The 27,703-nt window shown below is 47.5% G+C and overlaps 1 protein-coding gene across 2 annotated transcripts; it reads right to left on the bottom strand.

Moving 5' to 3' along the window:
- Positions 1 to 230: 230 nt before the first annotated feature.
- Positions 231 to 27,703, bottom strand: LOC144169842 (uncharacterized protein C3orf38 homolog). Of its 2 annotated transcripts, none has more exons than XM_077699222.1 (4): positions 27,435 to 27,703; positions 24,027 to 24,202; positions 18,296 to 18,469; positions 231 to 2,358 (listed from the first exon to the last, which is right to left on the bottom strand). In XM_077699222.1, exons 1-4 carry the CDS (start codon positions 27,553 to 27,555, stop codon positions 1,963 to 1,965), a joined length of 867 nt encoding a protein of 288 aa, XP_077555348.1. In that variant the 5' UTR covers positions 27,556 to 27,703; the 3' UTR covers positions 231 to 1,962. The 2 variants fall into 2 exon arrangements, with proteins under 2 accessions (XP_077555348.1, XP_077555349.1); XM_077699223.1 differs by having other exon boundaries at positions 18,296 to 18,451.

The following is a 27,703-nucleotide window of genomic DNA, read 5'->3' as shown; positions in this document are numbered from 1 at the left end:
TTCAAAAGAAAATTGGGTTTCATTACAGCCTGGCACCTGTAAAAGAGAAGTGCATTTTTTTGGTTGCTTAGTGCCCTCACGCTCCCAGTTGTATGCACACTATATAAATAGGGCTCCTGGAATGTTCAGTGTCATACGTCTTGCACCCACACATGGCGACTACAGTGACGCAAATGCAGCCAACCTATGAACGGTCGAGCCGCAAACATGAACCACAGCAAAATATCACATCGTATGTGACAGCTGTAGCAGCTAGCGCGCTGCGCACTTTATTTATACAATGCAGGCTTTCTACACAACAGCACAAAACAAGGGATGAAGCATTGAACATAAGACTGGTATGCTGGTTGTCTAGCATGACAGCGGTGCTCTTTATTGTTGGTCACACAACAAAGAAATGACGAGCTCATGCATAACGATGCTGTTCTGAGATCTACAGAGGACCGCCTAAATTCAGACAGCTCTAGTGGTGAGCCACTCTTGGAAAATATTAGCAATAAATGCATGCTGAAAACTTTCATTTGAGAGAGAAGCACTATGACGCTTAGCTGTAGCTTCTAGACCGTAAATGAGTTAAACAACATCTTTCAGTGAGGGGTCCAATCAGGGGGGCTATATCATGCTTTGGAAATTCTCCCAAAAATGAGGAATCCAGTGGCGCAAAAAAGATGCCCGGCAGCGAACATTATACAGTTGACTCCAGACAACACCTTAATAACATCAAATTTCCCGGAGAATTTTAAATAATGGATATAGCCACCGTCAAATGTTACAGTTCACCTATGATCCATCAATGGTATGATTGCAGCGGCTATTCTTACCGTTGCTAGCCAAGGGGAGTAATCTAGTCGAGGGAAACAGTGCACAGAAAGCAGTTAACATACTAGACAAGGTTGTCATGAACTTGCTATGGTGCCTTCATCTGGCAAAAGGCTGCTTAAAAACTGTTCACAAGTAGCCAGAATTTACAACTTTGGCAGGCCGCTCACCTTTTCATTCATCGCAACCTGGACAGAAGTGGTTGGATATGTAATCATTTTCCTGTACAGGCGGGCACGGTATTGCAAACGAGACAAGCAGGTAATATACGCCTACATCAGAATGTCACCGGATCAGCAATACAAGCACAAAGAGCTGAATATGTAAAGCAATATCTGATGCAAAAGATCTGCTATAAGGGCCAGAAACAGTATCACTACAAGATATGCTGTTCGCTGTCTTTACTCAGCAAAGCAGACATCAAAGTGCACTAGAAAAAGAATGCCTGCCAGTGTCCACAGATCAAGACAGACTTGCATAAATTTGCACTGCACCGCTTGGGTGGCTGCACGTTGCATTACAAAAAATGATAATACAGTGCACTGCCTCCAAATACTGTATTCCTTCCAGCTTTGAAAGGACTAGCACGTTTGATGCTTGCTCTTCCCACCTACTAACTAGGAACTTTTCTTCCACCTTCGAGACATTATAGCCACTTTTCTGTGACGATTACACTGCTTAAACAAACACGGCTTGTTTCTGTTAGTTGGGAACATCATACAACAGCAAACACCAATGAACCTGGCATGGCCACTAAACCGAAACGATACTTGGGAGTAACCACGTAGCTAGAGAGACAGAGAGAGAGGTAGCAAGACGCAGAAACATTTTGTTGAAGCTATTGTTCCGGAATACGGCAACTTTGCATCCCCATTTGACTTGTTCATTCTCAAGTTCATCTGTCACCCACCAGAGTGGCGCTACTGTGCAAATTTTTTTCTTTCTCTGCCCCACGCTTGCTTCAGCCTCCCAAAATTTCAGACCACACTTATTGCCTCCTCACAAGAGAATGCTGCAAGGTGCAAATGGTAGGCAGGCTAGTAGTTCCAGTACTACCCTATGCTCCAGTGGTTACGTACGAAACAAACGAAACGTGGAAGAGACAGCACATGCGGGGCAGTGTACGGGCCCTGTCCCCCCCCCTCAGGTGCACTCCAGCTCCATGGTGATGTCGTCCTCGCCGGTCGAGAGCACGGCGGCCGTGACGAATCCGATGCGTGACACCTTGAGGATGACCTCGACGAACTGCAGCTTCCAGACGTCGCTCTCGGCGGCGGTGGTGTTGGGGTCGCGCACCAGTCCGAAGCCGCACTCGAAGAGTCCCATGCAGCTGTTGTACTCGTGCACCACGCCACTCACGTGGATGCGCGCCAGTCCATGCTCTTCCACCTGGCACTTGACCGAGCGCACGTTGGGGTGGAACATGCGGCGTGCACCGCCGGCCAGCTGCCACATGAAGCGCGAGGCCGCCTCCGAGCCCCGGATCGACAGGACCCGCGGAGGATTTTCCCGCCCAGCGTGCGTCTCAAAGCACTGCACCTGCAGGGAGATACACCGGCAAAATGCCTACTCAAATCTCTGGGTGCGAGACGGCACCGGACATCAGAAGGAACAGTGTAAGTGCTGAGGCTCGGAACCAACACCACTAAGTTTAGCAACGGTCAGTGTTGTGGCAGATACGAACATCCTACAGCACTTCCCGATGAAGACTGGGATCAATGTGAGGTGAGGCGCTCGTTTCCACGGCGAAGACGGCGACAGCAACGGCGCAAATGCGGGTTGCGGGGATTGCCCTCAGTGTGGTTTTGCTGAGACGAACCAGCAAGCCACACGAGGGGATGATGTGGGCCTATGAGAGACCACCACAAGAAAAGAGCGGGGGAGTCTGGATGGAATGGAAGAACACCCGGAGTAGAGGACGAGGCAGGATCGAGGAGAGCAACATCGAAGTGGAAGACCTGAAGCTCGTCAGGTTTTCAGGAACCGAGCTCGAGAGGGCTCCACCTTGGGGTCCGCCTTGGAATCCTGTGGCCAAGGCGCGACTCCCGACTCATGGCAGTTTCTGATTGCCTGCTGCCCGCTGCATGCTACCTGGTGTAACTTGGCACCTGGTCGTGAAAGGGTGTAGAGCAGGCCATTTTCTACGAGGACAACGGTGGGCCTTTGTCGTCGACGTCCCTGCACGCACAAAGCCGTCGCCGTGGCCCCGTCACGCCCCACCTAGCATCTTCGCCCAAACCTACGACACCCTAGAAACTCCACCGCATCGCGGTGAACAGTTGGTGGGACCTTTCCTTTGTGTTTTCTTTAGAAGTATTATTCTGTAGATTTATCCATATTTGGCCTAATTGTAACTTTTCATTGGCTCCTGTTTGTAGTTCAGTTTGTGGTCCTGAGTATCGGTATTATATTTGCGTCGTTTGTTGAAGAATATATGTTTTCACAACCTTAGCAGGCACCCTCGTCTAATAAATGACACTGTGCCAAGTCCTAGTCGCCACTGAATCCTTCTAACAACCTGGGCTTCCCTGACAAATTGTATGTCCCCCTTTGAAAAAGTTTTTTCTAAAAAAAAGCGAGAATCTGCAGGAGAAGGTAAAAAAAATACACTCCTTGGTGATCGAACGGGTGGATTCAGTTTGTACCACAGTCACCTGCACAGAGAATACGATCGCACACCCACAGAGGGCACAATCACACACAATTGCACATCACAAGTCTTTTGCCCGTCCCCCAAAAGATAGCACTGTGTGATTCGTGGTGTCATTGTATAAGCACTCAACACCCAAGAGAGTGCACCAACACCTGGCGAGTTCACAACAGTACACATCGACTGGCACATGTACATGGTGCCGCAGGTTACTACAACGTAATGCCCCTAACTGCTCAAGACTGAATGAGTGCAGCAACACAGTGCTTGTTTTCTGCACCTGCGTTCTGTCAAGCCTCGTCCTTCCGTAGGGTGTTTACCACAGCCCTTTTGTGAACTTGGTGACAAGGGACCAGTGGCATTAACCACTGCTCGTTCGCAGGGTGCACCCGTCCATAGCACCCGTCCAAGCTGTTCCTTTGCTGCTCTTCCTTTTGCAAGCTTGCAAGCTTGGCAGGCATGGCCCCACCTACGCACGTGGACCTGTATTCCCGGCCAATAAAAAGCATCCAACACCCGACATACAGTCTTCTTGACACCGAAGCGTACACCCATTGGGCTCTTGTGCGCATGGCTCAGTAATAGGGATTGGAACTTCTTCAGGACTATGACCTGTTGATACACGTCTTTGTGGCATTTCGTACCACCTCCAGAGAAGTCCATTCCTTACAAAGAACGTGTTGGCACCCAATCACTTGCCGGTTACAGTTTTTCAAATGGTCGGCCAGCACATCCGCAGGGTTCAGTCTTTCTCTTGTTCAGTGCAAAGTTCCTGCGATACCATTCAAGGGCATTGTTGGACTCTTTTCACATGTCGTCGGTCCTTTCGTTCCCATTGTTAATTGTGTTGACGGTATGGCAGTCAAGTTATCCATCACCCGTGTTGGCTGTACTAACTTGGCATTTTCCTTCCTCAAAGGGTCAGGATCTGAGGCACCGTGCATACCTGGAATATTACCACGATGGCATCACAGGTGGGCGTGTCCATGCACTTGCAATTGCCTTCCCAAGAAATAAGGCGACGACATTTCTACGAGTACATCATCTTGGACCTTGACACTATTCCCATTTGCTAGACACAATGCAGCTCTTGTACCCTTTACTGCCAAATCAGGAACCAGACACATACGGGCCCCCAGCATGTTGCTTCCGGTGTCGCTCAACACAGAAACTCTATTCCCAAAGAGTTCCCGTTCCAGCAAGGGAAGTCGTCGTAATTTGGATTCCTCCTGTACTACTCTGCTCGTAACTGCTGCTCCTTGCTCCCCCTGGGAACAGAAATGAATACACGACGGTTCAGGAGGGCTCCATCCTGTCCTTTGAAAAGAAGCCTTGTGCTCGGTCAATACACAACAGGGTGGCATCTCCTTGATGCTGGTTCATTCAAGACAGGCTTTGACGTTATGACGCACCCGGTGGCAAACAGAACAGTATGGTTGCTTTGGCCTCGAGCGACAATCTGAAGCTTTGTGACCAGGTTTGTCACACAGAAAGCAAGGAAGTTTTCTAGGTCTCCAAGCTTCCGCCCGTGCCTTTCAACGACCCTGCTTCCAGCCCTTCTATAAGCCGCAGCATGCCGACTTGATGCTGGGCCTCAAGGAAGTGTCAGCAAGGCTAACATCAAGGTCAGAACAGCAAGAACATCAAGGAAGCGATCGGCCACTACCGTCATGATCATCTTCAAGAGTTTCTTGCAGTCTCGTTCTCGAAGAAATAATGGTAACGCGCTGTGGCAGGTGATCAGAAACTGTTCGGCGACAATCAAGTCCCGTAATCCATCATAGGTTTTACCCATTTCTGATATTTCCCCCGGCGGTCGAAGAAACTTTCCAGCCGCATAGCATATTGCTTAGCCGTCTCTCCATCTCGCAGCTTACTTTGCCAGAACCTTTCCTGGTATCTTTCAAGTGTAAAATGGAAGCGTTGCAGCAGAGCCTGTTTGGTCCTATTGTAGTTGATAGAATTACCTGGAGACAGTTGCCCACAGACCTTCAAGGACTCTCCTGCTAGGCACAAGCTGAGGGCAGTCACCCACTTCTTCTTTGGCCAACGCTGTCCGTTTGCAACTTGCTTGAAACACTTCAGGTAGGCATCTAAGTCATCATGAGCTTCATTGAAGACCGGAATGAACTCATGATGCGGATGACGTTAAAAACGCTGCTTTCCGCCAGTGCCCCAGAGTCTCTATTCTCCCCAACTTCCGCCAACCTTAGTCTTAGCTGCAAATTTTTCTCTTCTTGCTTGAGTCACACCTGAGTAGCCTCGCTTCCTGCAACTCTCTCATCTTGCACTTTTGCGACACCATCGTCTACCCCCACACGTAACGCTGGGCAACCCTACACACTCTTCTGCGGCAGTTAGCTCTTGCGCGGTCATTGTGCATTCATGCAAGGAATCTGTCCCTCCGTAATTTTTAAATGCCCAAACGCCCTCATCCTTCTGGGATGCCAATTTGTCAGGGAAGCACAGGTTGTTTGAAAGATTTAGTGGTGACCGGGACTTGCCACAGTGCCATTAATTAGATGAGGGTGCCTGCTAAGGTTGTGAAAACATACATTCTCCAACAAGCAACGCAAATAAAATACCCAGACTCAGGACCACAAACTGTACTACAAACAGGAGCCAATGAAAAATCCCAATTAAGAAAATGTGGATAAATCTAAGAAATAGCAATTCGAAAGAAAACAGAAAGAAAAGGTCCCACCAACTGTTCACCGCGATGCAGCAGAATTTCTAGGGTGTCAGGTTCAGGCAAAGATGCGAGTTGGGGCATGGTGTAAGATACACTTTTAGGTGTGGACACAGCAGCCCAAAAATCTGTCAAATAAAGTTGGTGGTGCCGCACACAGACCTTTGATTGAAAGGACATCTGGTGGCAGAACTCCTAAATAAGCTTTGCAGCATCCTAGGCTTCAAGTACCTTGACCAACGACTGTTCGAAGAAGGTGTTTGCAGGCACCAGCGGCATGCGTGTAAAACAACATTGTTTGAGCTCACCTGGTGAGCTCACCTGGTGAGCTCACAAAACGCGATCTTAACGCGTAATTTATTGCATTGTTTAAACAGCTGCGAGATTTTGGGCAACACAGGCGCGCGCAGCTCCTCTGAACATTGCACACTGGCAGTGACTTCGACAAGATCACTTAGTCTCCACTGCTTCCTGCGTGAACTTACCAGAGTTTTGCATCGTCATTTGCGACGAGAAAACATCAGTGTACTTGCTGCTAATTTAATCCATTTTGGAAACCGGATCACTTTCCTTGTATGTGGGGGCGTTGTTCCTGCAGTGGACGCTTTCTTTTTGCCACTGCTTGTACGGAGTATCTGGGGGGCTGTAGTCAACGGTAAAATCGACGGCACTGCATCGTTTGCGAGCGCACACCTCTTCGACATTCAGTAGTACTTCCCCTCCAAGCTCCGAAAAGTATCCTTTTGCACAACCGCACCCTCAGAGAAATGCTGACTGCAAGAACCATCATTTTCTGACGGGGATGGCTGCAGAGCACGCATTCATTCATATAGGATAGCAGGGAACGGTAAATAATGTCACGTTTTCTTGCCAGCCGTTGCAGTACGTACTCAATAAGGCCTCTGCACCCAATTTTTTCGTTGCACAAGCATGAAATCTCACTTGTGTTAGAGCTCAACGGCATATCGTGCCACACATTCCCTTCGGTTAAGGTTTTATGCCTTCTTGTGATTGCTGAAACACTGGGGCGAGCGCAAAGGCTTTCGCATGGCTTTCTTCAAATTATCGTCTGCTCCACCGGCCGGCGGAACCGGCCAAGCAGTCATCGAGCAGACAACTGGTTACGGAAGCTGCTGAGAAGGCCCGACACGGAGGCGACAAAATCCGCACACCCCCAGTGGCCGGCGCTTGGGCAGCTTCCTTTCTCTGCCGCTGGAGGACGCTTCAGTCAAAGGTCTCAGCGGTGTCAGCAGTTTGGCAACTTTATTATAACGACGAATACACGTTTGTTTTGCAAGCTGTGTCCTCACCTAATAGTATATCTTACACCACGAGGTGGGGCGTGACAGGGCCATGATGGCGGCGGCAGACGTGCAGGACGTCAACGACAAAGGCCCCCCATTGTCCTCGTAGGAAATGGCCTGATCTACACCCGTTCAAGAACGGGTGCCAAGCTTCCCCAGGCAGCGGGTAGCAGGCAACCGGCAACTGCCGGTAGAAAGTAGGCAGCAGGCAGCTGATCGTCCAAAGGCAGGGCACGCCAGCTGCGCGTCTGCCACAACTCAGGAGTCGCGCCTCGGCCACAGGATGCCAAGGCGCCAGGTAGGCCCCTCTCCAGCTCGAGTTGAGAAAACCCGACGAGCTTCAGGTCTTTCACATGGATGTTGCTCTCCTCAAGCCTGCCTCATCCTCGCCTCTGGGTGTTCTCCTGTTCCTGCCAGGTCTCCCCCGCTCTTTCCTTGTGGCGGCCCCTCATAGACCCACGTCACACCCTCATGTGGCTTGTTGCATTTTCCTTCTTGGAGCAACCCCAATTAGGGCAATCCCCGCAGTCCGCATTTGCGCCACGTGCACTCTGTTGGCATGTTTCCGCCCCATTGTCGTCGTCACGGAAACGAGCGCCTCACCTCACACATATGTACAGTTCAGGCAGTTCTGCAGAAGAATAGGGACTGCTCTGCTGAAATCAGGGAATAAATCGGGCCTCTGTGTGGATTGCGAAATCCTTTTCGTTAATAACGACGCAACGTTTATTTTCCCAAATGCACTTCCCTGACTTCACCCTGGGCCTTCAGGAGGTACATCGAGGGTCTATCACCACAGCCACCAATGTTTCACATTTGGTTTCGGTATGTCGAAGGTGCAGCTGGTTTTACTGCAACTGCTAGGTATGCAATGCCACCAGTTTTCCTTCAATACTTCAAATAAGCAATGGAAATGAGAACGGAGGTAGTCACTGTTTTCCCTTTTCAAACATGGTAACTAGACTCAACCGTATACAACACACCACAAAACAAATAGCACTTTTCAGTAGTTGGTTGCACCAATTGTGCTAAGGAAGTCGTAATTTTTTCGAGGCAGACAACCAAAGGCAAAATGAGGATCGACCACAAGTTAAAACATTGGTGCAAAATAAGGACACGGTGGGCCAAGCAATGGTTAACCAAAAAAAAAAAACTGTGCAATTTGCCAGCTTAGGTTGAAAGATATACTTAGACGAACTTTGACTAACCCTATCAAGTTAAATGGGCAGACGTTTCAGCAGCAAGCCTTCTGCTCACGTGATCCAGTTGCAAAAATCATCATCATCATCATCAACAGCCTATTTAGATCCACTACAGGATGAACGCCTCTCCCACTGACCTCCATATGTAGCTGTCCGGCGCCGATCGAGTCTATTCTTTGGCATCTCCCCCTCAAGTAGGTAAGATAAACCTAGAACACCTGGGGACGCCCCCCGTACGCTGCAATCTCATACACACCGACAGTTTTGTTACTCATCTCCCTCAGGAGAACACCCAGGGTGGCCAAAAATCAAACCCGTGACCTCGTGCTCACACTGCAACGCCTCAGCCACTTGGCCACTGTGGCGAGGCCTTCAGTTATGCAGTGACTGCAGAACTACTCTAAGCCAAGAATCTTGGAAGGCATCTTACTCAACTGCAACTGTGGGAGACGCCAGTGCTTATGCATGCCACATCGTGTATTTCCGCCACTGCCACAAGGTCGAATTTTGAGGGTCGAATTTTTTTTAAAAAAACTTTCCCAGATGGTCAAATTACTTGATTGCGGATATTGAATGGACAAAACGTGTAAAGTTGGGAATAAATTGTAAAAAAAAAAAATCAGGAACACTAAACAAGGAGAGCAAGAATACCTCGTGAGCGTCAGTAATAAACAAGCTAAGAGCAGTGCCAATATAGATACAAATCAACTTCTGCCACCCCTGCAAGGGAATGCCAATAAAGATAAAAATCAAGTTTCGCGTGCCACCATTACAATCATGCGGTGAAACTGAAACCATTGTACGCCTGTGTTGCGATCAGGAGGCAAAACTGAAGGGCGCTGACACACACCTCGTGACGCTCTTAAGCTAGCGAGTTCTGTTTTCTCCGCAAGAAGGTAGCACAATCAAATTTCCAATGCTTTTTGTAAGTCATAGGAGGTGGCACCACCTCCCAGTGAGCATGCATCATCATCATGGCGCGAAATTTCAAAGGAGGGTCAAAACCGTACCCGTACGGCAAAGACTTTGCTGGACGGAAAACCGCTGCCGTACAGATACGGCAAAAACCCTCAAAGGGTTAAATAAAGAGAACATAAAATAACAAACAGAAAATGAAACGTGAATGTAGTAATGCTTTGTGTTGTTTCTTTAGCTTGCTTCAAACGCCCACTTTTGACAAGGCAGAAGGGTGCAGACACTAGAGCACTGCACGGGCCTGATTTTAAGGCCCGAGCCCGGCCCGAGCCCGCTTCGCGAAGCCCGAGCCCAAACCGGGCCCGTAACACCTAGCCCGAGCCCGGTCCGGGCCCGGGCATTCACAAGGGAGCCTGACCCGAGCCCGGCCCGGGCCCGCCATCTCAAGCCCAGGCCCGGTCCGGCCCGCTAACTGAGTTTTTGGCCTAGGGATGGCCCGCGCGTGCTTGACCAAGCCCGGTCTTTGACGCTAAAGCAAGTTTGTTTATTATATTCCGGGCGATCAGACGGAGCGTCTAGTCTGTACAAGCACGTCATGAACTGAAACGCAACAAATAATGGTTTAAAAGTGCACGTAGTTTAGCTTTCACCATCTGCAGTTCACACCACATCGGCGTAATAATAGCTCGTATTCTTGCACAAGAGACATCATCACCTTTGATTACCAGACCCTTGGCAACTTCACGTGGTTGTCTAGGCCACAAGTTGGTATTGCTGAAATTCTTTGATCCGCATTTGAATCAATGAGTATGTACGCGCGTTGAAATACTTCACCTCCAGTGGTTAATTAAGCGGTGGTGTTTCTCTGGCACGCGAGTTTGATTCCCAGCCACAGCAGCCGCATTTTGATTGGTGCGACATCTAAAACACACGTGTACACACATAGACATAGGTGCAAAGCTCCAGGATATCTGAATTAATTCATTCCCCTCTTGGGCATTCCTTGTAATCGTATCTTTGGTATGTTATACACCAAAATATAAAATCTTGATGCAGTACAAGAAATGTCATTAAAATTGCAGTATAGTGACCATCAGACCTAGCAAAACACATTTTAAAACAATGCGTACAAATAACAGCAAGAAGTGTGCAACAATAAACCAAGAATATTCATTTTGATGCTCTTTCCTACACTTCACGTCGGACCTATTAACGGCCGTGCCTATGAATTCAAGCCCGAGCCCAGCCCGGGCCCATGGCGTCGAGCCCGAGCCCGGCCCGGGCCCACGGCATTGAGCCCGGGCCCAGCCCGGGCCCGCCGATAATCGACTTCAGGCCCGGGCTTTCGGGCCGGCCCGGGCCCGTGCAGTGCTCTAGCAGACACTGCAGCACGCCTTTCTTTCTGAATGGCCGAATTAAGGCCCCGCAAGCTGACGTTGAGTTTCAGGGCATGATGAATTGTCACAGTGTTTAAGGGCCTGAACTCACTGCCCTGCACAGTACGGCAACTAAACACTGGGTTCTGACCGTTTTTACAACAGCCGCCCCAGCCCATCTTTGTGCCCGCAATTTGTGCGAGTTCGTCAGAAGCGATCATGTGCAGTTACCAGCTTGCTCCTGTGGCTTCTATTAGCTGCTAAAGCACCGATCCATCAGCCAACCCGGCCATGGCTTGGTACAACTTCACTTGTAAGCCATCTTCTTGGATAATGAGACCGACATCTGTTGATACATTAAACAGCATTGTTCTGTCCAGTTATATTTTTTTTCTCGCTGCTCTTACATGCATCATAGTCTTCTATGAAAGAATACAATATATGCCTCGTTCCGAGCAAATCTCTGTCCATACCTCATAGCATCCTCGATCATCATTTCTATTGTAATCATGACTCACTCCTCACTCCCATGAAGGGCTGAATTATCGTACTATTTACTTAATTATGAGTTGGTACTTTCCTTTTAGAAAAAGCAAAAACCCAAAATTATGGGTCAGCTTATATTCGAGGATTTATATTAAGAAGTGTCAAGTACTCATCCAAACTAGAAAAGTGGCAAGCATTTGGTGCCCCCTGGATGCTCTGCTAAAAAGGAAGTATGTAGCCAATTTAGCCTTAAAGCAAAAATTTGTGCCGGCAGCAAGAACTCACCAAACCTCTACGCAATGCAGCAACTCAGCATTGATAAAAGAAATGTCACCTTAGGGGGAGAGGGGGGTCTCGAAACAAGCCTAGAATGACAACCAGGAAAGCATGCTCGTTAAAAAATTGCAGCATTGCAATTGCACTTGACGCACCGAATATTGTGCGTGCACACTCAATGAGAGTGACAGCCATACGGAGGGCGGCAACAACTAAGTAGGCGATGACAACGATGACAACGATAACGATGACAACGAATATTTGTGGCTATTAAATAATTGCCATCTTAAGTTTTGTGTCTGTGGTTGTCCTCACCTATTCTGACTGGCTTACTTTGAGAATTTTCTTATTTTCTGGCCTTCTCAATTTCAGGGGTCGGCTTAGGGGTCGATTCGAGCCAATACAGCATTAGAGGGATCACAATCCCATTCCCCATGGAAGACAGCAGCAGGTCATCCACTTGCTTTTGTTCCCGGCCAGTGGAACGACAAGTGGGACTGGGATAATGTTTGTCACAGACACTGGTAAACAAGCAGACCACACAGTAATCGGCATGCCCTTGTTCCTCTGAAGAATTGGTATCGTGATATTGGCCCACTAGAGGGCAGAGGATTTAGGAAGCACTTTTTACATGCACGTGGCACACGCACACATCACTTGTCCTCATTCTACCCTCCCACTACCAGAACTTTCCTTTAATCGTCTAGATCAGGTGTGTTTGATGTCCTCACTTATGCATCAGCACCACAGACACTGAACAGCATCGCGCCGCTGTTGTATGCACCTTGGGTAGCCCTATCTTTCATCTTCGGCCCCCTTTAGAGGCAGAGGAACCACAAACACCCACATGGGCTCCACATGGGCTCCACACAGGCACTGTAAGGGCCTCAGACATGTGGATGCCCGTAGCAGGAGACCCAGCCGGCGTGAAGGCAGCCAGAGAAGGGAGAGGTGCCAGTGAATGGGACACTTTTCTTGGTGTCGCAAACCCCCCCGTCACACCGCCAAATGAATTTGCCCATGGAAGAGAGTTGCTTTGAGGTCACACCTTTAACCCTTTCACTATCGGGTGTTTCTGGTCGTGACGCACCCCCAGTGTCGGCTTGGTTTCGGCTTGGTATATTAGGGAAGGAGCATAGTGATTTATATGACTATGATAGCATCCTGAATGTAACGCGTCAAAAGGAAAGAGCGTGGGTGAGAAATCACCTTTCTTCCAGATATTCTCAGTTTGCCGTGCATGCTTTCGGGACGAAGGCCCCACCGTTTCAACAACGGAATTTGACGCTGTGGAGCTCGCACCCCTTCCTCGGATGAGAAACTCTCAGAATGCGAATCTGAGCTCGGCTCGTATTTGGATCGGAATCGTAAGAACCATCGCTCCCGTCCGCAGCCAAAGGCCCCGGGCGGTCAGCCATCCGAAAGGCACAATGGAGAACTTACCGGTACGTCAGTGATACCGCGGAAGGAAATGTGAAAACATATTAGTACGTCAGTGACAGCGAAAGGGTTAAGACCAGCAATCATGCCGTTGGTGCGAACATGGCGTGAAGTAAAGGTTAGGTCACATTACTGCCGCAAGCACGCATGAATTGGTGCATAACACAAGTATAAAATATACCGTATTTACACGACTGTAAGTCGACTCGAATGTAGGTCGACCCCCCCCCCAAAATTGCATCTCTCTCTCGAAAAAAAAAAGATATAATAAACATGCGAGCGCAGGAAGCAGCCCGTTTGAATGCTGCTGTGAACGAGCGCTGAGAGAGTTCTTCGGGCCCAGGCGTCACCCCCGGAAAATCTTTTCAAAATATTTTCCGGAGATGACCACCCAGGGCACTCATGACAGATGGGATGATCCAGCACAACACAGAAGTGACACAAGAATACGCGGCAACGCAGCCACCTAAAAAATCGTATCACAAGGAGAAGCTCTTCCGTAAACTACCAATACCGCCCGTACGGCGGCTCTTCCATCAATGATCGATGCTCCCTCAAGAGCCGTACGCTCGTGGTGCGCGCAGTATATGTTAAAAAAAGAACAGCTTTTGTATAAGCACGCGGAATAACCATGCGCTGTGGGTTGAGCAGGAAACTTTATTCCAAACCGTTAGAACACATTCACTGCGAGATGACACCCATCGAAGCTACCGGTAGCGGCACTGCCGCGCGATATCAAAACAAAAAACATGGCAGCTGCCATAGCGGCCGCTAGCGATTTCCTTTGATTTGTGAGTACGTTACTCGCATTCAAGAAGCATTTTGTTCGTCTCTAATAAACAAAATGAGTATTACCGAATCCCTTGAATCAATGCACGGCGCTGACATAGGCACAGTCATATCACGTTCAGTACATTTCCGAACGCGCTAGTGAAAGGTTAGCCGCTCTAGGTACGGTGGGCAAAGCGCAGATCGGGAACGCCAACTTTCAAAGTCGGCATCAGCTTTATTTACGGTAGAATGTATGCAATGGTAAACGCTACACTTCGACCGTAACCATAGAAACGAGGGTGTTACGCTTTCCCCAGCTCGTAGCACCCTGATTTCTTATTTCTCTTGCCGTTACAAGCGGTACAAAGTTTGATTTAGATTCCAGACCCCCCAACATTGGATTGTCAAACTTGAAAAAAGGGGTCGACCTACAATCGTGTAAATACTGTAATAGTGTGAAAGTAACTGAATGCCAGCTGCCAAAATGGTCAAAGACCTGCAGTACGCACCTTGCCAGGGGCAAATAATGAGGTATCCTGCATCTCTCTCCCATGCATAAACCATTTTCTCACCATCATAACAAGACAGCGGATGACAGGGCCTCACACCATCATATGCAAGCATCTAGTTTTCGATATGCTCCCGAGTAACTACATTACTTATTTCTAGATTTGTAAATTTTTTACCATTCTGGGCAGAAGGAAATGTCCTACATTTTCATGGCAATGCATACCTGCCAGGTTTGCCGGGATGGCATTAGGGAGATCTTACCGGGGGGGGGGGGGGGCAGTAGTAGCAACAACAGAATGGGTAACTTTACACACATTTTTTTTTTACTTAAAACATAGCAGGAAGTGAACTGTTTCTTCGTTCAAACTAGTGCAGTGCACAGGCCCAGGCCGGGCTCGGGCCGGGTAACACGCATTTTCTCGGGATCGGGTCGGGCTCGGGCTTGAACCAAAATTTTCTCGGGCCATGCCGGTCCAATCCGGCCCGGGCAGTTCCTGAGGCCCGACTATCCTGCGCCACAAATTCTAAATTGTTGAAATGAGAAAGTTTTCTTGTTGATATTTCAGGTAAAGAGAAAACAAAAAAATTACACCATCTTCCTGTGGGGAACCCTGATGAGGATGCGAAGCATCGTGGCGGTTCCGTGTGGTTCCATTGTGTTGCCGTTACGTTGAGTGATCTGGTTTTTACTAGCGCCAGAGGGAATTCCGCGTCCGGGTCCACACCGGTGGCAAAGGCACGCAAGTGCTGTTGTGTTACGGTGAGTAGGCGGTGGTTCTCGAGGCGCCGAAACTCGTCCATCATGTTCTTGTCGATGTTGTCTCTGTGGTAGAATCGGTAGTCTCCGTCAGCTTTGGTGAGGTAAAGGTTGTTGACATTGGTGCACCGGCTGAGAGCAATGTACACGCCCTCCTCTTTGCAGCTTTGTCTTCTCGTTCTTCTTCTTCTTCGGCGGTTCCCCTACAGGAAGATGACGACGGTGGTTGAACACGAACCTATCTCGTGATGGATTCTTTGGTTGGCCAATCCCTAGGGGCATCCTGCCACAATCAGCATCAGAGGCGCTGCGGACGGGGCTGGTTGAGCTGCAAGGCGCGTGGCGCTTCCCGCCACAGCTTTCCCACCGGAAATTCAGCATCCCCCTCTAAAGTTTTCAGTTCATTGTTTCCGTTGACGTTCAGCTTCGCGTGCCTTCATTGTATCAGTAGCTTCTTGACGTAGTTTGAATGAGTCAAGGACATAAGGCGCGTTCGTAGCACTTGCTCCTGTCCCGGATTTGTAGCGTAGTGGGAAGAGCACCGTGTACCTCCCGTTGCGGCCAGAGAGTCGTGGGATCGAAACCGGGCGCCGCTAACTATTTCTTTTTTTTATAGTGTAGTATCGCGGAGCTGTGGGTGTAAGGAGGAGAGTTGCGCATGCGCAGTGAGCGTGTGGATGGCGCCGCCATCAACGACGCAGGACAAGGCGAGCCTAAGAAATGCTCCACATTTAAAAAAGGAAGTGCTAATTCACTACCGTGCCATTAAAAGATATGATAAAAAGACGATCGCACTTACAAGCCTTCACATCAATAAAAGAAACGTCTGGGTCCCATCTGCTTAGTGGGAGAGAGCGGGCCAGGAAACGAGGGCACTCCAGCCACAGACTACAACATGATTGTATTTTCTCTCTCCTTTTCAAACTAAAACAAACAGAACAAACATGACCTGGATTTCGCAAAGTGTGCAGATTTGAAGAACCAATTTTCTAAGCAGAGCCCATGATTTTTTCACGCAAGAATTTTTTTAGAGCCATGACTAAAGGCAAGAAAGAACAAAAGCGCAGATAAAATCATGCTGCCAACATAACTAGAGGGAAAGAGAAAAATCAAATGGTGAAACGATAAAAAACCGGACGATAAAATTTCAGCAAGGAATGGAAAAACGAAAGGTGCAATATCTGTTGAAGAATTGCAATAACAAAAAAAAATCCACTTACTCGGAATCATTTAAGGTATCCTCGGGTGTGCCTTGATTTCGAAGATTGGCAAATGAAGTGGCAAATGAAGTTACACGACTACCGAAAATACAGCTTCTTGGTGAGGATAAGTTGTACAAAGTTCGGTCCAAGTTTAAAGGAAATTTAAATCTAAGGTAGTCGTATTCGCTTTGTGCTTATGCTTTTTAGGTTAAGCAAACTTCTTCATGCTCATGTTAATATCCTGTCGGACGACTAGGGATGATATTTAACAACACTGGCGGACTCGGGCCGGGCTCGGGCTCATATTTTAGAAGTTTGTCGGGCTTGGGCCGGGCTCGGGCTCAGATTGTAAAAATTCGTCGTGCTCGGGTTCAATTTTTATAAATTTCTCAGGCCCGGGCTGGGCCTGGGCCATGTCTCTATTGGGCCGGGTCGGGTCGGGCCTAGAAAATGCGGCCCGTGCACTGCTCTAGTTCAAACTACCAACAAGTTACACCGCTTAAATGTTCGACGTGGCTGACGCCGCCCTTTTCAGAAAGTTCTGGAAATAGTACTGCAAGCGCAATACAAAACAGCAGGAACTGAACTGTTTTGTTTTTTCATCTAAACTAACAACAAGCTACACCACTGGAGACTAGCTAAATCTTCAGAACGGCCGTGCTCGTGCATAAATGAAAGCGGCGGCGGCGCTGCGTTTATAACAGTAAACTAACAATGAGATGAACAGGTTCACCGTCTGCGCATGGCCGACTATGCTTTTTAAGCACTTCAATGATAACGATGCCAATTGGTGCCGGGTTGGATTGTCAGGTATACCTCCAGCGCATTGTGGCCAGACTGGGAAAAAGAGTTGGCCAAAGACGGGTTCGTTTTCGGGAGATTTTTGTTTCGGTCGTACAATCGTACAAAACCATGAAAATTTGGGAGTCGCCCGGAAAATTCAGGAAACCTGGCAGGTATGACAATGGCAGGCTTTTAACCTCACTCTTTTTTAGTGCTGTACGAGCTGCTAGCCTTGACCTGAAGGCATTTTTTTTAATCAATCTATGTTTCCTGTCCTTGCCTCAAGCCACCAAATTCATTAGATGGGAACTGCCTGTTGATTTCGGTGATAATGCCGGCAGGCTGTGCCCAGATTTCTGCTGCCAATGACGAAAGACGAAAGGGGGGGGGTCTGATCAGTGCTCAATCAGACCTGCATTTCCTTCATCACAACCGGGGTCGTTAATGTGCAGTCCATTAAACAGAATACGTGATAAAATTAGACTACAACCAAGCACAAAACTATCTGTTCCACAAGGCACCACATTCAGTGAAATTCTCAAGCTCCCTTTTTGAACAAAAATTGCGTACTGTCCCGTTAAAAAAATTTTCGGACAGGCTGCTTGCATTCATAACGATACAAACCTGTAATAGTTTACGAGCACATATTTGCTACCAGTAAAAGAAAATGGCTGCACACCTGAATTGTAACGGCTTGCAGCTTCCACCTGCCATTTGTTTCGTGGGTGCACAGCTCTACAATATGTTTCAGCACACCTCCCAATCCCAGTAACGTGTATGGCCTTGCTTTGTTTAGCACCCTTGCTTTCACTCGCATTCCTAAAATAATCCTGCATTGTCTGCACTGCAAAAACCAGCCTGTTCAATTATAGCGGCCACCACCGTAAAGGCCAGTTCACTATTGTAGTGAGTGGCTGCCATGACGTGCCCCTGCGGCTGTTGGTGTTGCTGTTGTTACATGTCGCATGAATCATGTTTGATTTTTTGGCAGCAGAAAATTAAAGGAAGCAGGCATTGAGAGACGCAGCAGCCGGACAGGCTGGCACTGTTCCACAGAGCGAGGTATCGATATCCAAAGCGCACTCCAAGGCAGCAGCAGCAGCAGCAGCACTCACCCTGAGGTGGCAATTCGCGAAGAAGTGCTGGTGGCCCAGCTTCTCCCCTTCCGCGTTGAGCTGCGCGAAGAACCAGTTGGTGAACTCCGAGCCGAGTTTCTCCTGGAAGCTGGCCTCCGTCACCTTGCCGTCCTTCTCACCGCCGTGTGCTGGAAACTGGCCAGACTTGAGTGACTGAAATTGCCAGCGTCCCATCATCGTTCTCCCTCTCTCATAACATTTCTGGTTTGCCGCAGCCCGTAGACAAGATCGTGTGAGCACTGCTTGGGGCCCAAATGAAACTGAACAGGGCTGAATTACACCTTACCCGCACCCTTTCGCACGTTCGGTTTCTCGACTGCAAGGCACTCGTAGCCAGTAGCCTTTTTTTATCAGTACATGCTAGTTTGGCAACTTAACAGGTACTGCCTACAGAAAGCAGCCACGATTTTGAAGTATATTAGATTGCACAGTGTTCTCCTATAAGCACGACTGACACCTGCCAATGCTGCCGTGATGATGATAGTGCGGTTTAATGGCAATGCTGCCGTGACCTTACGGGCACCACATGGGCCACTTGAGAGTAGCAATGTTTGCCCTTTGCTCCAACACAAAGGGCCACCAAAGCATTCTTTTAAGGCTAACAAAACCCTGTAAGAAGGAAGAATAAAGAATATAAAGAATAAATAAAGTTGCGGACTTATAACAATGCCGTTTTTGTTCTTTTCGTTCAATCGAAAGTTCAGTTAATTGAAGGCATTTTGCAACCCCTGTGAACTTCGTATTAACGGGAGTCAAGTGTAGGAGCTTCCCTGAGAAACACGGCATAGTTTCGAGCATTTACTGACCACCCATTTTTTATCCTTTGAGCTGTCGGGCAAATTTTGGGTGCCATGCTTCAACCATTTTGTCATTGGAGCGCGACCGCACATGCGGGCTCTCCCACTCGCGTAGCTCCCAATTAAGAAGCATCGCAGACGTTGAGTCCTGCCAACGTAATGAATAGCCTCAGCACACAGCGGAAGAAGCTGTGCGCTCTGGCTATTCATCGGGCTTGTGAACTCAACATCTATGATTCATCTTCCACAAACAGTAAAAAAAAAAAAAAAAAAAAAAAAAAAACTCGTAGAATTGGTTGTAAAAAGGTGTAAATACAGTCATGAAGCAAACAAAGATTCAGAACTGTTTCATAAATTCTGGGGGCCAAAGATAAATTAGAATGAATCTTTTGCAACATGCTGTAGCGTTCCTTTGAGCTTATTTTAGTCATACAGTGCCCACATTGAATTAGGGTCTGATTAGTAAGTGAAAACATGGTTCCCTGCTTATAAGAGACATCTCGTATAAGAGACAGAAACTGCTCCCCGGTACGTGTCTCTTATAAAGGGGTTAAACTGTATATGAAGCGGCGGCAGCTGAAGCTTGTTAGCATATATTCCTGTGCAATATACAAAAAAGTATTTCGGGTACAACTTGGTCCATCAGCTGTCAGCAAGAGATGGCACCAGCAGTGCCGGTGCTGAGCCAGAATTACTTCAATTACCCAACAATGTCTTGTTCCTTTTCTTACGAGCTTCACCATGCAAAGGAAGCATGCTGCTTCGTACAAAACGTGAAATGCATAGTGAAATTCTGCTGAGCAGCAGATGTAGTGGAATTTAGTTCAGGCTGAAACTCGTTCTCTAAACGGCGTCTGCGCCCCGAATACTACGGTACTAGGTAGACATAGGTGGCGCAAGCTAACGCCCACAACCGGACAGGAATCCACGTAAAGATGTATCAGTTGCAAAAAGAGAACACAGGGAAATTTTCAGGGAATTCTCAAAAAGCTTTGAAGAAAAATGCTAAAGATAGGGAATTTCTGAACCTAAAACTGGGAATTTTCCTCCCCAGTACGGAACATCACTGGCTAAGAATCCTCTATTTCGATTGTCATCAGGCGTTTGAAGTTCACATGGAGAGAAGCTGCGGAACTGCACCTTTCAACAGCACTTAGGAGGCTTTGTGCCCATATGAAGCAGGATGGGTTTCCTGTGTGAATGAATTGCCTTTAGAAAGTTTTGCGCCTGCATGGTACAGGATGGTTTCCTTGCAAAAGTGTACCACCTTCCAAAGATGGTTACTTGCAGTAACAATGATAGAACCAAGGTCAGCTGTCAAAGTGGAAGGTGTTTCATGATGCCACCGCCCCAGCCACAACTGGCACTGCAGTCACACCTGGCTCCTGGGCTTGCACTGGGTGGCCCGGCTTAGAAAGTTGCAGAGGTGGCACCAAATTTTAAAGCCGACAGCCTTTCTTAGGCTACCTAAATGTGAAAATTTTGGTGTCTGTCTGTCACTCGCTTTAGATGCCCCGGCAAAGTGAAAGTATGCTTGAACAGTAGAGGTAAGACCATTCCAACCTACTAACACTGCTGTCATTGCTCATACGTGCATGTCAACATTATTCAGGGCAAAGGAAACCTCAGGCATATTTGAGGCAAGATATAAGTACATGAGCAAGCGGACCAATATTAGAAGAGTATCAGCACTTAATTGGGACAAACTCGAAGGGACCATGACAATTTGTTTGTCTCATCAGAAGTTCATCTAATCAGAAACCCTCCCAAAAAAAAAAAAAAAAGAATCGGCAACACGCCCAGGTGCACGCAAATATCGTGCTTCAAGACGGTGAATGAAGCAGAGTTACAATGAAGGAAAAAGACAAAAAAAAAAAATATCAGTGTGCAACTTGATAGAAGACTGCCTTTAAGTGTTCTTGCCTGGTTTTACCTAGTCCAAGCGGCGACGGAGAGCATGCACCCACTACCTCAAGTGACAACGCAGCAGAGACGGAGAGGGAAGGGAACTCCTCACTTTCTCGGCGGTGACGCAGTGGGACTCGCGAACCGACGCGAACTCACATTCCCCCGCTGAGAAACGGCATCGGTCAGGAAAGCTGCTACATTCACGAAGAAGAAGCCTCCGTTGCCGCTTTTTTTGTTACTTTTTTATCCTCCTGAGTTGTGCCTCTCTCTTCCAGAGCAGAGCGGCCACAAAACTTGTCCTCGCTCTTTTTTCCTTCTTTGCTTCACTGCTGGCTCCGCGGGTCGAAGGGTGAAGTGGTAGCTTTATCCGCGTGTCTTTTTTTCTCGCTCTCCTCTTCCTCCGTGGCGTGAATTCACTTTGCGCTGTGATTTCCTTTTACTTTCCTTTTACCCTGTGGTCGCATGAATGCCCCGCCACACCCCGCCAAGACTGCCATATTCCCTAACCAGAATCACTAGCAGTGGTGGTCACCCCGAAAGATGTTGTTCTTAATCGAAGAGTACGTGCAAGGCTGTTTGTCTTAAGCGTATTTTCTCTGCATTGGGTCTATGGAAAACCAAAGAAATGTTCCCACGTTGTTCTTCATTCGTCTTAACTGAGTTCGTCTTAATCAACGCCGCCTGTATAAACATTGCGTAACGTGTTGGCCGCTTTCCAATGGGAATGGCAGGGACGCTTAGTTTAGGCACTCTTCCGCTATGCGGCGCGTGCCGGCGGACCCCACTCTACGTCACTGCTCGCGAGTCGCGAACGCTGCACCCACTTCTACGATGTGTGTCTGTCAGCTTGCCTGTTGGCTTTCAAGAGCCGTTTCGCTCACATCTTAGCTGTGACGGGGCGCTAGTTCTGGGGTGCACTGCGGATCTCGTTCAACGTGTCACTCGCATGATACCTTCTGCATTTTTCGCAAGATGACTGACGGAGGACGAACTGAAATAGTGTAAGAACATATTAATTGTCGGGTAGGCAAATAGCAAACAGAAAAATGATATTTTTGGATGGTACAGCCATTATTTTTCTGATATTTTTCTCTCTGAAGCATTTAGTGAAGAAAGAAATGCGTGCACATTTTTTTGTTCAAGCGCTCACTTCTACCATTACTTTCCAGAAAATATCTCGTGCTTGTAAATTTCAGGAGATTATAGAAAACAAAAGGATAAGCAGTTTAGGGTCCACCCACGCTGTCAGGGCGCATCTACAGTACGGTCCTCAATTTGAAACTGCGTACCGATGCGGAGTGCGAACAGCGTCGACAAAACCAGGCCGAAATGTGGAGGGGACAGAGAGGGGATGCCTCACTCACAAAATTTCGGGGTCCGTGATCCAAGTAGGTAAGTGCACAAAGCTGGCATCAGCCTGTGGCAGCACAAATGGTTTTGGGTCCGCCGTGACGAAGGCGGTTTTATCAGCGACAGACCAAGATAAACAGGCATGGTAAAAAAACAAGAAGGCGCAGGAGCGCTGCCTGGGTAACACTAGACAAACTGTCAACTATTTTGCATAGTTTCCCAGAAGCGGCGCTGGCTGGCGGACATGAAAGCACGCAGGAAGGCTACGGAGTGGGAAAGGGTAGGAGAGAGCCGCAGGAGAGTGGCTGTTTGGCCATTTTTCGCTCACACGTTAGGCAATGTTTATACAGACAGCGTTGTCTTAACGGGAGTTCACTGTATACAGTAGACTTTTGTTAAGATGAACTCGGTTAAGCCGAATTCCCAGATATGCCGAACAACATCGGTACGTTTGTTTGGTTTCCCGCAGAGTCAATGCAAACAAAAATCCCCTTAAGACGAACCGCTTCACACGTACTCATCTGTTAAGGCGAACTTTCGCAGTGACCACTGCCATTGATGCTTGGCAGGTTATTCACACTACCGAAGGGAAAGCAAAAAACAAAGAAAGAAAGAAAAGAGAAAAAAAATGTGGCAACGGTACAAAGCGAATCGGCACCTTCGCGCCATGGAACGAGAGAGCGAGAGAAGCAAAAAAGAAAGACTTTCTGATAAAGTTACAATCCTCAACCCGCAGAGCTCTCAGCAAAGCATAAGAAAATAAAACATAAAAGGAGAGAGAGAGAGAGAGAGATGCGAAGATAGATGCTCTCCTATTTGTGAACAGAGAAACTCGTGACCAATGCAGTCTTTCAGGGGGAGCATGTAAGCTTACGCCACTGCCACTTACCGCGCCACTGCCACCGCAGCTACCAGCCATGGAGTCAGCGAGTCAACTCTGTGTTTGCCTCACAAGGAGAGCTACCTGCCAATGTGTCAGGCTGCACTACTAGTAGCGTGAGGCAGTGTGTAGCATCGGGAAACGATATTGACCTCGGCATGGTAACTATTAGATATGGGTGAGTGTGGTTGTTGTGTGCCATCCCTGCTGCACTTTCGGTTGCAGTGTTCTTGCAACTGCCAGGAAACTAGACTTGCTCAAGTCCAGAAAGTGATATCCTTTGTCACTAAAGTAAAGAGATAATGTGACTGTGCCAGGCATCCTCACCGCTCCTTCATTGCAACGTCTACTCAACAAGCCCGAAGCAAAGATGACATTTTCCGCATTAATTTTCGTTTTGTAAAGAAAAGAGCACGTTCATAAACAAATAAGGGACAACTTTCCAGGCACCACACTCAAGGGCAGGCAAAGGAAAGTACATGAAAGCAGTGCTTGTATCGAGTACTTTCCTTTGCCTGCCCTTGAGTGTGGTGCACTGCCGAGGATGGTCAAAAAGGAAAACTGAGGTTCTCAAGCTTAATTAAGTGTAATGTCTTAAAGAAAATGGTGATCACAGGTGGGAACGTATTTTCCCGAGAAACAACGTAATGCAACTTTTCTGCTCCTGCAAGCGACTGTTCTTGTGATCACTGCAGCAGTCCGACGCATATGCAGCTGTCTCAAAACCATGCGTATAAGAACAATTACTAGAGGGAAGTATGCAGAGCCCACTTACAGCATCTTCCTGCCAATGCTGCAGGCACGCACTGATGAGGTCCGACTTTGCCAATGCAGGCGCAACGAAGACACTTTCACTCCATAAATAGCGGAAGAGGAGTTCCCGTAGGATCTTCTTGCGCCGCAAAAGGTCAGCAGGATTCTGCGTGCCGCTTAGAATGGCCCTTTCAGCCTCTGCAGTGCACAGAAAGAGGAGCACAAGTCAAGCTGCAGCCTGAAAACCACGTCTGAGGTGAAATTCCTGAACAGGGTAGCCCAGTCAACCAGCCAATCATAATTGTGGACAGCAGGAAAGAAAAGAAGGAAACACATCACTGAAAACTTCACGTCCAATAACGAAGCGTGCGTAAAACTGTCAGGGAAAGTGTATACCACTTTTATACTGTTCCTTAGGCCACAGACAAATTAGGGCAAAAAAAGACAAGAAAAGAAGGTCTAAAAAATTACGCTGAGCACATACGCTGGAATCTCGACGAAAGTTTCTTCGCCTTAAGTTTCTTTATTCTCTTACTAACCGCAGGCTCGGTCTTGACCCCTCCCACTTCGTAACCCCTCTATCAACGCAGCGAACTCGTCATTCACACGCGTTATCTCTCACGCCATTTTTTGCTCGGACCGATTTGTTCAAATTTTCCTTCTTCCCGCGAACAGTCAACGATTGGAATAACACTTCTGTAGAGGACCTACTATCAGTAGAGCGCCTTGAACCCAATGTTTAAAATGGATACCTGTCATGCTTTAATCGTCATAGTCCCTTTTCTTCGCATTATTTTGCTGACCGCTTTGTTGCATTTATTCACTGTTCCGACCCATTGTTGTTCCTCTTGTTTTGTCATCATTGAATTACTGATACTATCGATGTCTTGGCTCATCTCGTGTATTTTTCAGTATGTACACGGGATGCTTTTGTTGTTTTTGTGTGTGTGTGCGATGTATGTACCCCTCCTGCTTGGGCTTATGGCCTGCAGTATTTCTTAAATAAATAAATAAATAAATACGAAGTTCATGCTAAATTCATCCCTTTGGCATTGCGTCCCCTTCAGACCAGTAAAAAATTCTTGCTAAGGATTCATTCAAGAGATTTCAACATAATCGGTGGACATTGTATTCATTGCAAACATGCGTACGTTTACACAATTAGACTACAACAGTCGGTTGCCTCAGTGTGAACAAGGGAGCCATCATACCCCTGACACGTCATTTGTATATTTTGACTTTGGTCAGTGACCAGCAAACGACTTCAATCCTCAATGAAGGGTACTAATTCAACTCTCAGAAAGTACGCTAAAAGTAACAATCTCGGATGTTGGACAATATCCAACATAAATCATTGCCGGATCATTCAGCCCCTTTTTTGTAGCACAATCCTAAAATTAAAAAAAACTGTCAGTATTGGGAAGTCATAGTCGAGGATTGGACAGAAGCCTACTTTGACCAGACAGTAACAGAGCAAGTGGAGTTTGGGCTGCTCCAAGAAGGTCAGTTTGCTGAACTCTGATTGTCTGAAGGCACACGGCACAAATGCGGCGCAAAACAAGCAAGTTGGTTTCCGTGCACGTCAGAGGTCCGGCAACCTGACTTACACATCACAGCTTCAAATGGATTTTTTTGAAACAGACACAACGATTTTCGCCAAAGATGAAGTTGAAATTACTGGCCGAGTCACACAAGTGTTCAAACGTTTAGAAAACTGCTGCTGGGGGTAATGTTCCCATCAGTTACACGCAAGATGCCAGGCGTGGCCTAGCAGTGAGTCTTTGACGCTGGTGACACAGCTACGTAACTTCAGAGTCGATGTGCAACTATGCCAGTGTTCAGAAAGCATGTTTGCTGGTACATTCTGTAATTTCTGTTATGCTATGATTTCCTGGCAGGCTTTCCTGTCGGCACCAGCTTGTTTAGTGGCACATAGGCAATTTTCCAACACCAAAACAATCTGAAAATGAATCACTGTTAAGCAAAAAGCGAACATGGTTGCCAGATACACGTGCAAGCAGTAAATTTATCAACTAGAGCAATGCAGATACCCTAGACAAAGACAATGATTTAAAACTAGTCCCTTCACAATTACTTATTCAGACCACTTCTAATGCCCTGAAGAAAAACATACACCTATACCACGAACACTTGCTATGTTGCATTTATCTTGTTAATTTATGGTTGTTGCCTGTCCACCTAAAAGCAAGGAATACCATGTGGATGTCCAAAATGAGTTAACTTCTAGAAAAACATGCAGCCCTAAACAGACCAGGCCGAAGGAAACAAGACACGACAGATGCAGGCGCCAGGTGTCGTTCCTTCTTTCCTTCGTCCTTGTCTGTTTAGCACCGCACGATTCTTTTTTAAAAGTATAAACCAACTGGCTCAGCAACAATTTTTTTTACCAATTCAGTGATTGCCTTGGACTATTTGATTTTTACAAGCATTTGTTAACAAATAATCCTAACATTCTAGCACAAGGTATAATATGGTAGTAATATATGCAGCTATAATAACGCGTCAGTGACAACCAACACTTGTTTCTGTCTTGTGATTCGTGCATAGAACTGGTACTTCCAATTAACGGGTTTGAATAGAAACTTGAGTGCCGCTTCTTTAAAACCACTGGAAGGCAGTGGTGTAAAGGCGGGCATGAAAGGAATGAGGTCTGCTCATGGTTTACAGACAGATGAAATTCGCCCGCGAGACTGCTACGTCATGGAGGGGCCGAACGTACAGAATTCAAAATGACAACACCAACCCCGATCAGAAAATATAGCCACATAGTAAATGGGACTTCGCTTACACAGCTACGACCGAAATGAAAAGCTCTGTATCAATAAAAAGAGGCTGTTATTCAGTACAACGCGTAATATTCTCCCAGTCTTGATCAAAACCAAGAATACCCGCCACTGGCATACTTGCGCTCATAGAGAACGCCCCTCACCATAGTTCGTTTCGTGGTCACTGTTATATATACACCTAAACATTATTTCACTAAGCACAAGGTTTGTACATTGCATGCTTGCTTTAAATTGTTAACTTCAGAGCGTCGTAGTTAGTTTTGCACTGCACTTACTTCCCAATTTAACCTCTAGTGGGTCGCACGATAGAGTTGTAAACATAAGCGTGTAAACAAAAGCAACGCCGTAGCACTGAGACCGCGCAATGAACAGGAGAAATCGCGAAATAAAACCGAAAAGTACTACAGAAGGCTACGGGAAACTCCGGCAGTGTGTTTCTTTTCATTTGGATGGTGGAAGTTACATTCCCAAACTATAGAGCATCGCGGAGGCAGCCAGCACTTGCACCCCTACAAGCCGGCTGCAGCGCGACTCTATGCACTACAGCGCGGGAGAGCGGTCGCTTATCTACACAAAGTTCAAATGTGAAGGCGTATTTGTTTTGTGCCCGAAAAGCAGTTCACCTGATCTTTCAGTGAGCTTGATCTGCTTGCAAGTGACAGTTTGCGCAAGAGCGATCACGTCGGCCAGTTCCAGCGCACCGATGATCTTACTCAGGCCTTGCTGCTCTCTTTCCGTCAGCATTTTTTTGTTCCCTTACGTGATGTCCGGACTAATCATTGCACGGTGCTCACAATTTCGTCTATGTGAGCAAAAAGTACACAACGAGCGGGAACAAGCGCAAATTCGGGCATAGATCGACTTGTCTTGGTTAGGGTCGGTCTAATGTAGT

The sequence above is a fragment of the Haemaphysalis longicornis genome, unplaced genomic scaffold (genome assembly GCF_048455015.1).
Source record: "Haemaphysalis longicornis isolate Haplotype H1 unplaced genomic scaffold, Haemaphysalis longicornis Haplotype H1 scaffold_2, whole genome shotgun sequence".
NCBI classification, from domain to species: domain Eukaryota; kingdom Metazoa; phylum Arthropoda; class Arachnida; order Ixodida; family Ixodidae; genus Haemaphysalis; species Haemaphysalis longicornis.
This window is presented reverse-complemented; position numbering and strand designations above follow the sequence as displayed.